Genomic DNA, 14,054 nt, shown 5'->3' on the forward strand with positions numbered 1-14,054 from the left:
TGCTCCCCTTTGTAAAAATGATTTTTCTAACTCTCATTATCTAGTGTTCCTTTCCGTCTACTCTAGACCCTCATTCTCTGATTCATGACCCCTCTATAATTATCTGGTCTTTATTTTCAGTTTTTCTCATGTATTAAAAATTCCAAGGTATCCTTTCTAAGCTCCTCTCAATAGGGAAGGTAATTTTTGTACTTGTCTTGAAAAGCTTGTCCCATGTATTCCCCCTTTCCCTCTGCACAACATTCCTGATTATATACACCACAGCTGATCAATATTGCCACTGCTTCCTCTTTTCCCCCATTTACCTCAAAATCTCCTCCCTGGGTTCATGCTCTCCCACTTCCTCATGTGCCAGTTGCCCCCAGGAGCTCCAACTTCCTTCTGCCCCAAGGTGGGATGAGTAGACTTTTCAAGCACCAAACCACCCAAATCACACCCAAAACATGTCTCCATCTCTTTTCACAGACTATCTCTCTTCATCCATAGGCACATTCATCAGTAGATCCCCTTCTTCCCATTACCGAAGCAAGGCCTCCTTAATCCCTCCCACACCCTTTCCCTTTCCTCCTCACCCACTATACCGAAGGCTCTTCTTCTGAGACTATAGTGTTACTTTCACTTCATTGATAGCCCTTCATTTGATTCCTGCACATCACACTCTTGTCTGTCCCCCTCGTTTCCCTTCCCCATTTTATGTGCTAATCCATGTTGTAACTTAAGTACAAGAACAATAATTAATTCATATGTAGGCGAGGTTTCAACAGATTGTGTCTATAACATTCCAGGCCTGCCTCTTCACAGTTACCTCTGCTGAACTTCTGCTTTAACCTCTTTCTCTCCTTTTGCGTATTTAGAAAGAAGTCTCTCTGCTGTTACTCTGTTTCTGTTCCTGACCTTGGCTTCTATTTATTCGGCCTGTACTTCTGCTGTTTGAGGTGTTTGAAAAGCAAATGACCTTGTCATTTCTAGTTTTCCTTCTAAAAATGTTTCAAACATCTCTTTGTTGGTTAACTTTTTTTTTAATTTAACATTAAGTTCAGATTTTCAGGGTAGGTCACCCTGAGGTGCATTCTGACTGCTACTGCTCTTTGGAACACATTCTTCCATATTCCTTTCTATGTTTTCTGGTTGGTATAGAATGTCTTGCATTACTATAATTTCCTTTCCTTTGGATTTCAGGATCTTTTTTCAGATTGTTTGAAGAATTGATTATTTCTGAATTGATTGATGAATTTGATTATGATATATCTTGGAGTTAGCAGTCTTGGGCTTTTTTTTTCTAGAGATAATCTATGATTTCTTTCAATTGGTAATTCAGTTTTTATGTTCTGAAATTCTGGACAGTTCTCCATTATTTCTTGCATTTTGGTGTTAAGGTTTTTTTTTTTGTTTTTTAACAATTGCGTTCTGAGAGACCTATCGTACTTAGCTTGTCTCTACATATCCTGTCTTCAAGATCAATATGTTTTGCTTATATAGTGAGCATATTTTATTTTGATATTACTGGTTTTTGCTTCTTTTCTTCTAGATTATCCTTCACTTCTCTACACCTGTATTGCCAATCTATTGTTCTTTCTTCTGTTTTCAGTTTTTCTTTTCTGCCCATTATTTCTGCAGTGCAGGCCATATATTCTTCTCTCATAATTCTCGTTTCTCTTTTAAACTACTCAGGAACAATGTGTTGTGGTTCCATGTTCTCCTCACATTCCACAGAATCCTCTGTCTTGTTGACTGCTGAATCATTTTCCTTTGTTTTACAGTACTTATTCACAGATGGCTGAACTTGTTTCCTAGATCTGGAGGCCATATTTAGTTATGTTGACATTGTTTTCCCTATTGATTTATCTACTTATTCACCTCTTCAAGTTTTTTTCTTCCTGAGATCATTCATAATTTCAGTCTATTTCTGAATCTATGATTCCCTCACCTCTGATGATGTTGATTTTCTTGGGGGTTAGATCTCAAAGGTCTCAACATCACCTCAGGGTGGTCGATTCATAGTTCACCAGCTTAGGTTTCTGTCCCAAGTGATTTATAGGTGGACAGAACTAGCCCCAGATAGATCCTGAGTTGATTTTCCTCAGATCATGTCACACATTTCTTCTCGGGATTCTATTAATATCTTGTGTTCATCACAGTTGGGTTTTACTTAAAGACTGTATTACTACAGTCTTATATTCTCCATCCAAATATCACAATATCACTATATTAAGGGGGCTTTACAAGAACAGGTGTTCTCTCTCCACTCCAACTATCCCACCCAAAAATAAGAACTGAGTTGTTGGTTTGATTTTTATTGCATGAATTATATGACCTGAATTGAGGTTGTATACACCAAAAGGAAATGCATTTTCCAATGGAAGAATATCCAATCTGTGAGGACTTTCCAGAAGCAAATGGAAAAAAAAATATTATTTAAAGCAAGAATTAGGCTCTTAAATTTCAATATTTATATGCAATTTTGAAACATCAAAGAAAGGTTATTGATGGAGATAAAATTATTAGATGGTTTATCTTCATACCAAATATAATTGACTAAGAGGTCTTGGTAGTAGTTGTGACTTTTGTACTTAAATTTAAAAATAAGGATATCTTAATAATTATTTATGCTTTAAATTTCCAGAAAGCAACTTATTGCAGAGATTCATATCTATCTATATATGTGTGTGTGTGTGTGTGTGTGTGTGTGTGTGTGTATATATATATATATATATATACACACACATATACACACACGTATGTATAGAGGTATCTATACGTATGCATGTACACATATATTTATGTATGTATATGAATATATTTATAGATATTTCTCCCACTGTCCCACCTGTGAAATAAGGATTCTCAAACAACCTCTATCAAGTCAGCAGATAAAATAACAGCAATTTGTGTGTTTCTGGGGCTCTAACCATCCCCATCAATGACTGTTCCTGAAAGAAGTCCTAAATCTGGAATCAACTAAAGTATGAACAAATAAAATATACACTACTGAACTCAAAACCATTTGTGAATAGGTTGGTAGTTAACTTGATTTTTATCAGAATTTTTTTAAAAAAACTTAATATCTTATACTTTAGTATAATTACTTTAAAAAAAAGGATGATCATTTTATACGTGTTTTGCTGAAGGTCCCTCCATGTCACAGTTGAGGCCACTTGTCCTCCCAAATTAACTGGGTTTTAGGCAGTCTGACACTTCCAGAATGATTCATGCTTGTTTTGGGATTTTATCTATTACAGATAGAAGAAGAGGGAATGGTAGAATAATTTTCACTTTTCCTCTCTAATTTCTCTAACTAAACATAATGATGTGTTTATGTTTTTCCAAAATATGTGAAAAAGAAATGAAGTCAAGTAGAGATTCTAAAATAGATAAAATATTAGTATTGCAAAGCTTCTGGGAAAAAATAAGAAACTAAACTATATTAACAAGTCAAAAAATACTTCATTGTGAGGCACAGTATCAGTACAGAAATCTGAGGTCAGGATACAAGGACAGTTATGGCTACTAGAACATGTATACAGTAAGTCAACTCTGAAATGATCACTGATGTCATAGACTTTATGGTTTGCCTCACTCTTTCAATAGTGGTTTGATACTAAAAAATAAATGAGATAATGAATGCAAAGTGTTATGTAAACTTTAAAGGATCATAAAAAATCAGCTATTATTGCTATTTCCTGTGGAGGGGAAAATATATATATATATATATATATATATAATCAATGGTATGATTTTTTATGCAATTTTTTTACATGGGTAAAGGAACTAGATCTGTGATTTCATTGTTATAGCTAACTCATGGACAAGGAAACTCCATCTACCAATTCGAATTGGCATTTTCTCTGAATTATATGGTCACAGAGAGTTGCCTAGAGCACAGAAAGATTAAGCAATTTGCTCATGGTTACAAAGCCAGAATTCAAACTCACTCACATCTTTTTTTAATTGTTTTTTTTATATTAAACATTTATTTAGTTAGTTAGTTTTAGTTTTCAACATTCACTTCCACAAGATTTTGAATTCCAAATTTTCTCCCTATCACACCCATCCCCCACCCCAAAATGGTGTACATTCTGAATACCCCTTGCCCTAGTCTGCCCTCCCTTCTATCACCCCCCTTTATTCCCTTCCTTTTCCATATTCCTATAGGGAAGGATACCCCATTACCTATATATCTTATTTCCCAGTTGCATGTGAAAACAATTTTTAACATTTGTTTTGAAAACTTTGGGTTCCAAATTTTCTCCCTTTCTTCTACCCTCATTGAGAAGATAAACAACTCAAAATAGGTTATATATGTGTAGTCATGTGAAACACTTTCATAGTATTCATAACTATATTTCCCTTCACCCTATCTCACCCTTATTTATTCTATTTCCTCTTTTAACCCTGTCCCTCCTCGGAAGTGTTTGCTTCTGCTAACCCCCTCCTCCAATCTTTCCTCCCTTCTATCATCCCCCTCTCTCTTATTCCCTTCCCCTTTATTTCCCTGTAGACTAAGATAGATTTCCATACCCAATTGAGGGTGTATGTTATTCCTTCCTTAAGCCAAATCCAATGAGAATGATTCACTCATTCCCTCTCACCTTCTCCCACTTCCCCTGCATTGTAAAAGCTTTTTCTTGTCTGTTTTATGTGACATAATTTACCCCATTCTACCTCTCCCTTTCTCCTTCTCCCAGTATAATCCTCTCTCACTCCTCAGTTTTATTTTTAGATATCACCCTTTCATCTTCAAATCACCCTGTGCCATCTATCTGTCTATCTGTCTGTCTGTCTGTCTATCTATCTATCCATATATTTTTTCCTTAAACTACCCTAATACTGACAAAGGCCTCATAAGTTATAAATATTATCTTTCCATGTAGAAATGTAAACAGTTCCACTTTAGTAAGTCCCTTATGATTTCTCTTTTCTCTTTACCTGTCCATGCTTCTCTTGAGTCTTGTATTTGAAAGTCAAATTTTCTGTTCAGCTCTGGTCTTTTCATCAAGAATGTTTGAAAGTTCTTTATTTCACTTAATGTCCATTTTTCCCCCTGAAGGATTATCTCAGTTTTTCTGGGTACCTGATTCTTGGCTGTAATCCTACCTCCTTTGACCTCTGGAATATTATATTCCAAGCCCTCAGGTACCTTAACATAGAAGCTGCTAAATCTTGTGTTATCCTGATTGTGTTTCCATAATACTTGAATTGTTTCTTTCTGGCTGTTTGCAATATTTTCTACTTGACCTGGGAACTCTGGAATTTGGCTATAATATTCCTAGGAGTTTACCTTTGGGGATCTCTTTCAGGAGGTAATTGGTGGACTATCAATTCCTATTTCACCCTCAGGTTCTAGAATAATTTCTTGAAAGATGATGTCTAGGCTCTTTATTTGATCATGGTTTTCAGGAAGTCCAGTAATTTTAAAATTATCTCTCCTGGATCTATTTTTGAGGTCAGTTGTTTTCCAATGGCTTATTTCACATTGTCTTCTATTTTTTTCATTCTTTTGGTTTTGTTTTATAATTTCTTGACTTCTCACGAAGTCATTAGCTTCCATTTGCTCCATTCTAAATTTTAAGGAAGGATTTTCTGCAGAGAGATTTTGGACTTCTTTTTTATATTTGGCCAATTCTGCCTTTTAAGGCATTCTTCTCCTCATTGGCTTTCTGGACCTCTTTTGCCATTTGGGTTAGTCTATTTATAAGGTGTTATTTTCTTCAGTATTTTTTGGGTCTCCTTTAGCAAGCTATTGACCTGTTTTTCTTGCATCACTCTCATTTCTCTTCCCAGTTTTTCCTCTACTTCTCTTACTTCCTTCTTAAAATCCTTGTTGAGATCTTCCATGGCCTAGGACTGATTCCTAGTTTTCTTGGAGGCTTTGGATGTAGGAGCTTTGACTTTGTTGTCTTCTTCTGTTCATTTGTTTTGATCTTCTTTGTCACCAAATTAACATTCTATCCTCTGACTTTTTTGTGCTGTTTGTTCATGATCTCAGCCAATTACTTAAGTTATAAACTCTTTGTTAAGGTAGGGGGTCTGTTTCCAGTGTGGAGAATGTACTGTCCCAAGCTTCAGGGTTTTGTGCAGCTGTTTTCAGAGATACTTCTAGGGACCTGTAAATTTTCAATTCTTCCAAGGTGGTATGATAAGAGGTGAGGTGTTTATTCCTTTCCTGGCCTGGCCTCTGGTCTATGAGTGACCACAAGCACTCTTTTCTGCCTTGGAACAGTGAGGAGGATTCTCTCTTCACTGCCATCACAAGCTCCACCACACTAGTACTCCTGCTTGCCTCAGGACTGCCAACCAGAACTGACCCAGATCCAAGCACAGGCAAAGCAAGAGAATCCTGCCTCAGCACCAGCAAAGAGATTCCTGCAATTCCTCTCTGATCAGCCACTCCATTCCTCCTCCTTCCATGGGGCCAAGAACTCCAGAAGCAGGTGTTGCTCCAGGGTAGCTCCAGGATTGGAGCTGGACTGAGCTCCTCTCTCACTATCTGACTATGATCAGACAGACTTTTCCTACTGATCATCTAAGTTGTCTTTGGCATTTGTGGATTGAGAAGTCTGGAAACCACCACAGCTCCCCTTGATTCAATCCCCTGAGCACTGTTCCAGGTTCATTGAGGCCTGATTTTTGCCTGTGTGGCCCACACTGAATCACACTTCTCTCCCAGCCTGGCACAGTAGACCTTTCCAAACAAACATCCAGGTTTTCTTGGACTGGAAATTTGTTTCATTGTCTTTTTGTGGGCTCTGCTGCTCTAGAATTTGTTTAGAGCCATTTTTACAGGTATTTGTAGGGATTTGGGGGACAGCTCAATAAATTCACTGCTTTTACTCAACCATCTTGGCTCTGCCCCTCAAACCCACTTATTTCTTCAAGATCTTCAAGCCTTCAAGCTCAGTTCTCTATCGACTGTACCATACTACCTCTATTTTTACATGAAAAAGATTCCAAATAATAGCACAGCTAAGGTAAAATCTCATTTATCCAGACTTTCAGAATTCACCATAATTTGGTCCCGGTATTCATTCATTCATCCATACAGTATGAAGGTAACATAATAATATTTCAGGACATACTAATCCTCTTACCTGGTACATATAACAGATGGCATGAAGATCTGTGGAGAAAGATCTGGTGCACTCTGAGTATATGTTAAGATTCTGTGAGAGCTTAGGCCTTTTTTGGAAGTTACCTCTGCAGTTTCTGGAAACTGCATTGCAGAAATTTTGCTGATTGGACTATTGGCTGGGCTCCCTTGAATAGGTGAAGGACTTGGGGATGAAAGAGGTGAAATTTTAGCTAGAACACCTGAAAATAAAATAAGAGTTATTTCACTAAGAGAACTTAATCATACTTCAAAATTGCAATTCATCAGCTTTGATACAATAATTACTAGAATACATGGCATCCTGCTAGCTCACTAATAAATAAAGCACTCAAGGCTGTCTGTTAGGTAATGAATTAGAATCCGCTCTAAGATAGCCATAATAACAACAACATAATAACAGAAAACATGTCCTGCCTGAAACCAGGATGTGTTGGTAAAAATGACTTCCATATTGTGGGGCCCAAGGAATATAATATCATGTAAAAATGAATGAGGACTTAATTGGAATCATAAATTTTAGAGTTAGAAGGACTTCACAGGTCATTTAGTACAACTGCGTCAGCCTAAAAATGAGGAAACTGTACTCAAGGGAATTTAAGTGACTTGCCCATGGTCACTTAGGCAGCCGAGGGCAGAGTCATTACGTTTCTCATTGTTCCATGCCTCATGAAGAGCAACATGTGACCAGAGAAGGGGTCAGGAACTTGCAGCCTTGAGGCCACATGTAGCCGTCTGGGTTCTCAAGTGTGGCCCTTTGATTGAATCCAAACTTCACAGAACAAATCCCCTTAATAAAAAGAATTGTTCTGTGAAGTTTTGATTCAGTTAAAGGGCTGCACTTGAGGACTTAGAGAGCCACAGGTGGCCTCAAGGCTGCAAGTTCCCCACCCCTGGACTATGCCAACCATCAGCATTTCTGTATCTTTCCAACAAAACCCAGAAGGAAGAAATAGAAAGGGAAAGACTATTTAAAATATTTATAGAGCATATAAAATTTTTTTTAGCTATCAAGATACACACAGAATATATGTGAATATAACTACAAAGCTCTTTTTGTGGAAATATAGACCTAAACAACTGGAGAAATATTAATTGCTTCTCAGCAATTTAACTATTAATTAATAAATCAATTTATCTATTCATTGCCAAACCAAGCTAACAAAGAATTACTTCATAGAAATAGGAAAAAACATATTTAAAAATACATCTGAAGGAATAAAAGGTCAAGAGTCTCATGGGAAGTAATAGTTTTCTAGTGATCAGTAGAAAATATTAGATATGTAGCATATAGGAGCAAATAAACACAGTGAGCAAATTTTTGATAAACCAAATACCAAATAAACCCGGATACTAGGTAAGAACTCATTAGTCAACAAAAAGTTATTGTGAAAAATAGATAGCATTCTTATAGAAAATAAGTATAGACTAACTCAAACCACATGCAAAGATATGTTTGTTACTTAGACATGAAAGGTGAAAGCATAAACAAATTGGATAAGCAAATAAAAAAAATACTGCTCAGTTTTATAGATAAGGAAATAGTTCATGACCAAATAAGAGATAGAGAGGATCATAGAAGGAAAAGAAAAATGGATAATTTTTATTATGTAAGATTTAAAAGGGTTTTTTTGCAAAAGCAAAATCAATGTAGCTAAAATTAAAATGGAAGCAGGCAATGAGAAGGGGGAAATCTCTGTAGTGAATTTCTCTGAGAAAGGCTCATTTCCAAGAGCTATTTGGAGGCTGATTAAAATTGATAAGACTAGGGCCATTCTCCAATTGACAGTTGGTTAAAGGACATCAACAGGCAGAACTCAAAGAAAGATATCCAAGCCATATGAATCCAATCCAATAGAGATATAGATAAAAAATCCTTCAAGTCACTAATAATTAGAGAAAAGCAAGTTAAAACAGCTATGACTGATCAGATTGACAAAATTAACAAAATAGGAAAATGGGTAAAAGAGGTCCAAAAAGCCAATGAAGAAAAGAATGCCTTAAAAAGCAAATTAGCCAAATGGAAAAGAAAGTCCAAAAGTTCACTGAAGAAAATAATTCTTTAAAAGTTATAATGGAGCAAATGGAAGCTAATTACTTTATGAAAAATCAAGAAACAATAAAACAAAACCAAAAGAATGAAAAAAAAGAAGACAATGTAAAATGTTGGAAAAACAACTGACTGAAAATAGATCTAGAGGAGATAATTTAAAAATTGTTGGACTACTTGAAAGCCATGCTCAAAAAAAGAAAAAGAGGATAGACATTATATTTCAATAAATTATCAAGAAAGACTGTTCTGATATTCTAGAACTGGAGGGTAAAACAGAAATTGAAAGAATCTGCCAATTTGCTCCTGAAAGGGATCCAAAAATAAAAACTCCTGGTAATGTTATAGCCAAATTCCAGTGTTCCCAGGTCAAGGAGAAAATATTGCAAGCAGCCAGAAAGAAACAATTCAAGTATGATGAAGCCACAGTCAGGATAACACAAGATTTAGAAGCTTCTACATTAAAGGATCAGAGGACTTGGAATATGACATTTCAGAGGGAAAAGGAGTTAGAATTAAAACCGAGGATCACCTACCTAGCAAAACTAAGTATAGTCCTTTGGGGTGGGGGGGTGGGCATTCAATGAGATAGAGAACTTTCAAATTTTCTTGATGAAAAGATCAAAGCTGAATAGAAAAAATTGACTTTCAAATACAAGACTCAACAGAAGCATAAAAAGGTAAACAGGAAAAGGAAGTCATAAGGGGCTTAATAAGGTTAAATTCTTTATGGTCCTACATTGGAAGATATTTGTAAGTCAAGACCTTTTTCATCATTAGGTAGTCAGGAAGATATACATTATATATAATATTTATATTTATATATATAGACAGAGAGTACAGGTATGAGTTGAAGGGATGATGCCTAAAAATAAAATTAAGGGGAGAGAAGAATGTTCTGAGAGAAAGAGAAAGGGAGAGGTGGAATGGGATAAATTATCTCACATAAAAGAGGCAAGGAAAACCTTTTACAATGGAGTAGAAAAGGGGGGAAGAGAGGAGGAATGAATGAACTTTACTCTCATCAGACTTGGCTCAAACAGGGAATAACATAGACACTCAATTGGTTATAGAAATCTATCTTACTCTACAGGAAAGTAGAAACGTAAGTGGATAAGAGAAGGGGAGAGGTTAATAGAAGAGAGGGTTAATTGAGGGAGGCGTTAGTCAGAAACAAAACACTTTTGAGGAGGGACAGGGTGAAAGGAGAGATAGAATAGAATAAATGGGGGGTAGGATGTAACTGAAAAAAAAATTGAAGCAAATTTCTTTGACCAAAGTCTCATTTCTCCAACAGAGAAACCTGAATTAAATTTATAAAAAAAAAAGAGCCATTCACCAATTAATAAATAATCAAAAGATATAACCAGTTTTCAAATGAATTAATCAAAGCTATCTGTAGCCATATTAAAAAAAATACTCTAAATCATTATTGATTGAAGAAATGCAAATTAAAACAATTCTGATATACTGCTTCTTTCCTGTTAGAGTGGCTAATGGGACAGAAAAGGTAAATAACAAATGTTGGAGGGGATGTGGGATAAATGAGACATTAATGCACTCTTGATGGAGTTATGAACTGATTCAACCATTCTTTAGAGCAATTTGGAGCTATGCCCCAATGGTCATAAAGCCATGTACAGCCTTTGATCTAGCAATGCCACTACCCCAAAAGTGATAAAAAACAAAATAGGAAAAGGATTTATATATACAAAAATATTAATAGCAGCTCATTTCTGGGGGCAAAGAATTAGAAACTGAGGATATGCCCATCAATTGGGGAATGGCTGAATAAGTTGTGGCATAGGATTATGATGGAATAATGTTATACTCTAAGAAATGATGAGCAGGATGATCTCAAAAAAACCTGGAAAGGCTTGCATAGGTTGATACAAAGTGAAATGTATTATGTACAAAGTAACAACAATACCCTAAGATGATCAGCTACGAATGACTTAACTATTCTCAGCAATACAATGATCCAAGACAACTCTGAAGGACTTATGATGAAAAATCCTATCCAAAGTGAAATGTATTATGTACAAAGTAACAACAATATCGTAAGATGATCAGCTATGAATGACTTAACTGTTCTCAGCAATACAATGATCCAAGACAACTCTGAAGAACTTACGATGAAAAATCCTATCCAGTCCCAGAGAAAGAACTGATGGTGCCTGAATACAGATTGAAGCATACTTTTGTTTTTTACTTTATTTTTCTTGAGTTTTTTCTTTGTCTATGTTTTCTTTCACAACATGGCTATTGTTGATATATTTTGCATGACTACACATGCATAACCTGTATCAAACTGCTTGCCTTCTCAAAGCAGGGGTATTGGCGGGGGGGGGAGGGAGGAAGGGGGAGAATTTGGTACTGAAAGTTTTAAAAATTGTTTTTACATGTAACTGGGGAAAATAGAAATTAAACACTAAAAAAATAAGAAAATGACAAATGTTGGAGTGACTACACAAAAACAGGAAGATCAATGTACTTTTTGATGGAGCTGTGAATTGATCTAGCCATTCTGGAAAGCAATTTGGAATGATGTCCACAATTTTACTAAGCTATGAATATCCTTTGACTCAGTGATACCACTATTGGATCTATATCCCAAAGGCATCAAATGAAGAAAGAAAAGGAACCATATATACAAAAATACGTAGTACAACTCCATTTTGCTGGCAAATAATTGGAAACTTAAGAGGATGCCCTTCAACTGGGGAATGGAAAAACAAATATTGTGCTATAAGGAATGATGAAGAGGACAGTTTTCAGGGAAACATGGCAAGACTAGTAATGAACTGACATGGTGTGGAAGAAACAGGAAGAAAGATTGAAAAATAAGTGTGAAGACAAATCATTTTGGAAGACTGAAGAACACTGACACTCACAATAACCAACCAGAGTTCCAGAAGATGGATGAAAATAAAACATGTTCCCTGCTTCCAGATAGAGAAGTGATAGGTACAGAATGAAGCCTATTTATTGAATGTGGCCAATCAGGGAATTTATTTTGCTTGACCATGAATATTTGTTAAAGGGTTTTTGTTGTTGTTGTTGTTGTTGTTTATCTTACTTTTTTCAATGGGAAGTGAGAGGAGAGGGAGAGAAAAAAAGGTAATTTGTTAATTTTAAAAGATTATTTTACAAAATAAGATCTTTGGTGGCAGAGCCAAAATAGACTATAAACTGGGACCCAGCCAAATTCTGACATTGCCCTCTAAACAATTTTTTTTCTTATATTTAATTTTTATTTTATTTTTTCACAATTACATGCAAACAAAATTTTAAGTCTTATTTTTAATTTTTAGTTCCATATTTTCTTCCTCTCTTCCCTCCCCCCTCTTTGAGAAAGTAATTTGATATAGGTTATACATGTACAGTCATGCAGAACATTTCCATATTAGCCATTCTGAAAAAGAAAATGTAGGGGAAAAAAGAGTAAAAAGGATAGCCAAAAATATAATGCTCCTATCAAATATGCTCATCATTATTCAACTGATAAGCATCCCCTAAATTTCTAATTCTTTGCACTACAAAAAGAGCTGCTATAAATATCTTTGTACATATAAATCCCTCTCCTTTTCCTTTGATCTCTTTGGGGTACAGACCTGGTAGTGGTATTTATGGGTCAAAGGGCATAGTTCCAAATGTTCTCCAGAATAGTCCAACCATTCACAATTCCAACAGTGAATTAGTATCTTAATTTTTCCATATCCCTTCCAGGATTTGTGATTGTCATTTTGTGGCATCTTAGCAAATCTGCTAGGTGTGAGTTAGTATCTCAGAGATGTTTTAATTTGCATTTCTATAATAAGTAGTAATTTAGAGTATTTTTGGTGTGACTATTGATAACTTTGATTTCTTCCTCTGAAAAACTGCCTGTTCATATTCTTTGACCATTTATCAATTGGGGAATACCTCTTAGGTTTATAAATTTGACTCAGTCCTCTATATATTTGAGAAATGAGAACTTCATCAGACACTTACTGTAAAAACCCCACATTCCCCCCTCCCCAGTCTCCTGCTTTCTTTTTAATCTTAGTTGCATTTGATTTTGTTTATTCAAAACCTTTTTAATTTCAAGTAGTCAAAATTGTGCATTTTACATCCTATAAAGCTCTTTCAGATGAATTTTGTTATTATTTTTTTCTAGCTCTCTAAAATATTTTTGCTAGGTTGGTTGGTATGACACTGAATAAGTAAATTAACTTACACAGCAGTGCCATTTTTATTATATTGACTCAGCCTACCCATGAGCAATCAATATTTTCCCACTTGTTTAGATCTGACTTTGTGTGAAAGTGTTTTGTAACTGTGTTCATAAAGTTCCTGGGTTTGTCTGGGAAGATGGATGCCCAAGTATTTAGCATTGTCTACAGTCATTTTAAATGGAATTTCTCTTTTTATCTCTTGCTGTTGGACTTTGTTGATAATATTTAGAAATTCTCATGACTTCTGTGGGTTTATTTTATGCTCTGTAACTTTGCTGAAGTTATGAATGATTTCAATTAGTTTTTTAGTTGATTGCCTAGGATTCTCCAAGTACATCATCATGTTGTCTGCAAAGAGCAATAGTTTTGTTTCTTCATTGTGAATTCTAATTTCTTCAATTTCTTTTTCTTGTCTTATTGCTATGGCTAATATTTCTACTATAATATGAATATCAGTGATGATAATGACATCCTTACTTCACCTCTGATCTTATTGGAAAGAGTTCTGGGTTATTTCCATAACAGATAATGCTTGCTAATGGTTTTAGACAGATACTACTTATCATTTTAATTAAAAGTTCCACTTACTCCTAAGCTTTCTAGCATTTTTCAGTAAGAATCGGTGTTATATTTTGTCCAAGGCTTTTTCTGCATCTTTTGATATAATCATAAATTTGTGTTG

At 35.3% G+C, this 14,054-nt stretch overlaps 1 protein-coding gene across 2 annotated transcripts in view; it reads right to left on the reverse strand.

Moving 5' to 3' along the window:
• Window positions 1-14,054, reverse strand: part of PDE3A (phosphodiesterase 3A) — a 382,388-nt gene that overhangs the window by 69,280 nt on the left and 299,054 nt on the right. For both annotated transcript variants that reach the window (XM_020994229.2, XM_078155239.1), the window contains exon 6: window positions 7,089-7,308. In XM_020994229.2, coding sequence (XP_020849888.1) covers window positions 7,089-7,308 — 220 coding nt within the window. The remainder of the gene's footprint in view (window positions 1-7,088; window positions 7,309-14,054) is intronic.

This window comes from Phascolarctos cinereus, unplaced genomic scaffold, assembly GCF_003287225.1.
Source record: "Phascolarctos cinereus isolate Bilbo 61053 unplaced genomic scaffold, phaCin_HiC Scaffold_1;HRSCAF=81, whole genome shotgun sequence".
In the NCBI taxonomy this organism is placed as follows: Eukaryota; Metazoa; Chordata; class Mammalia; order Diprotodontia; family Phascolarctidae; genus Phascolarctos; species Phascolarctos cinereus.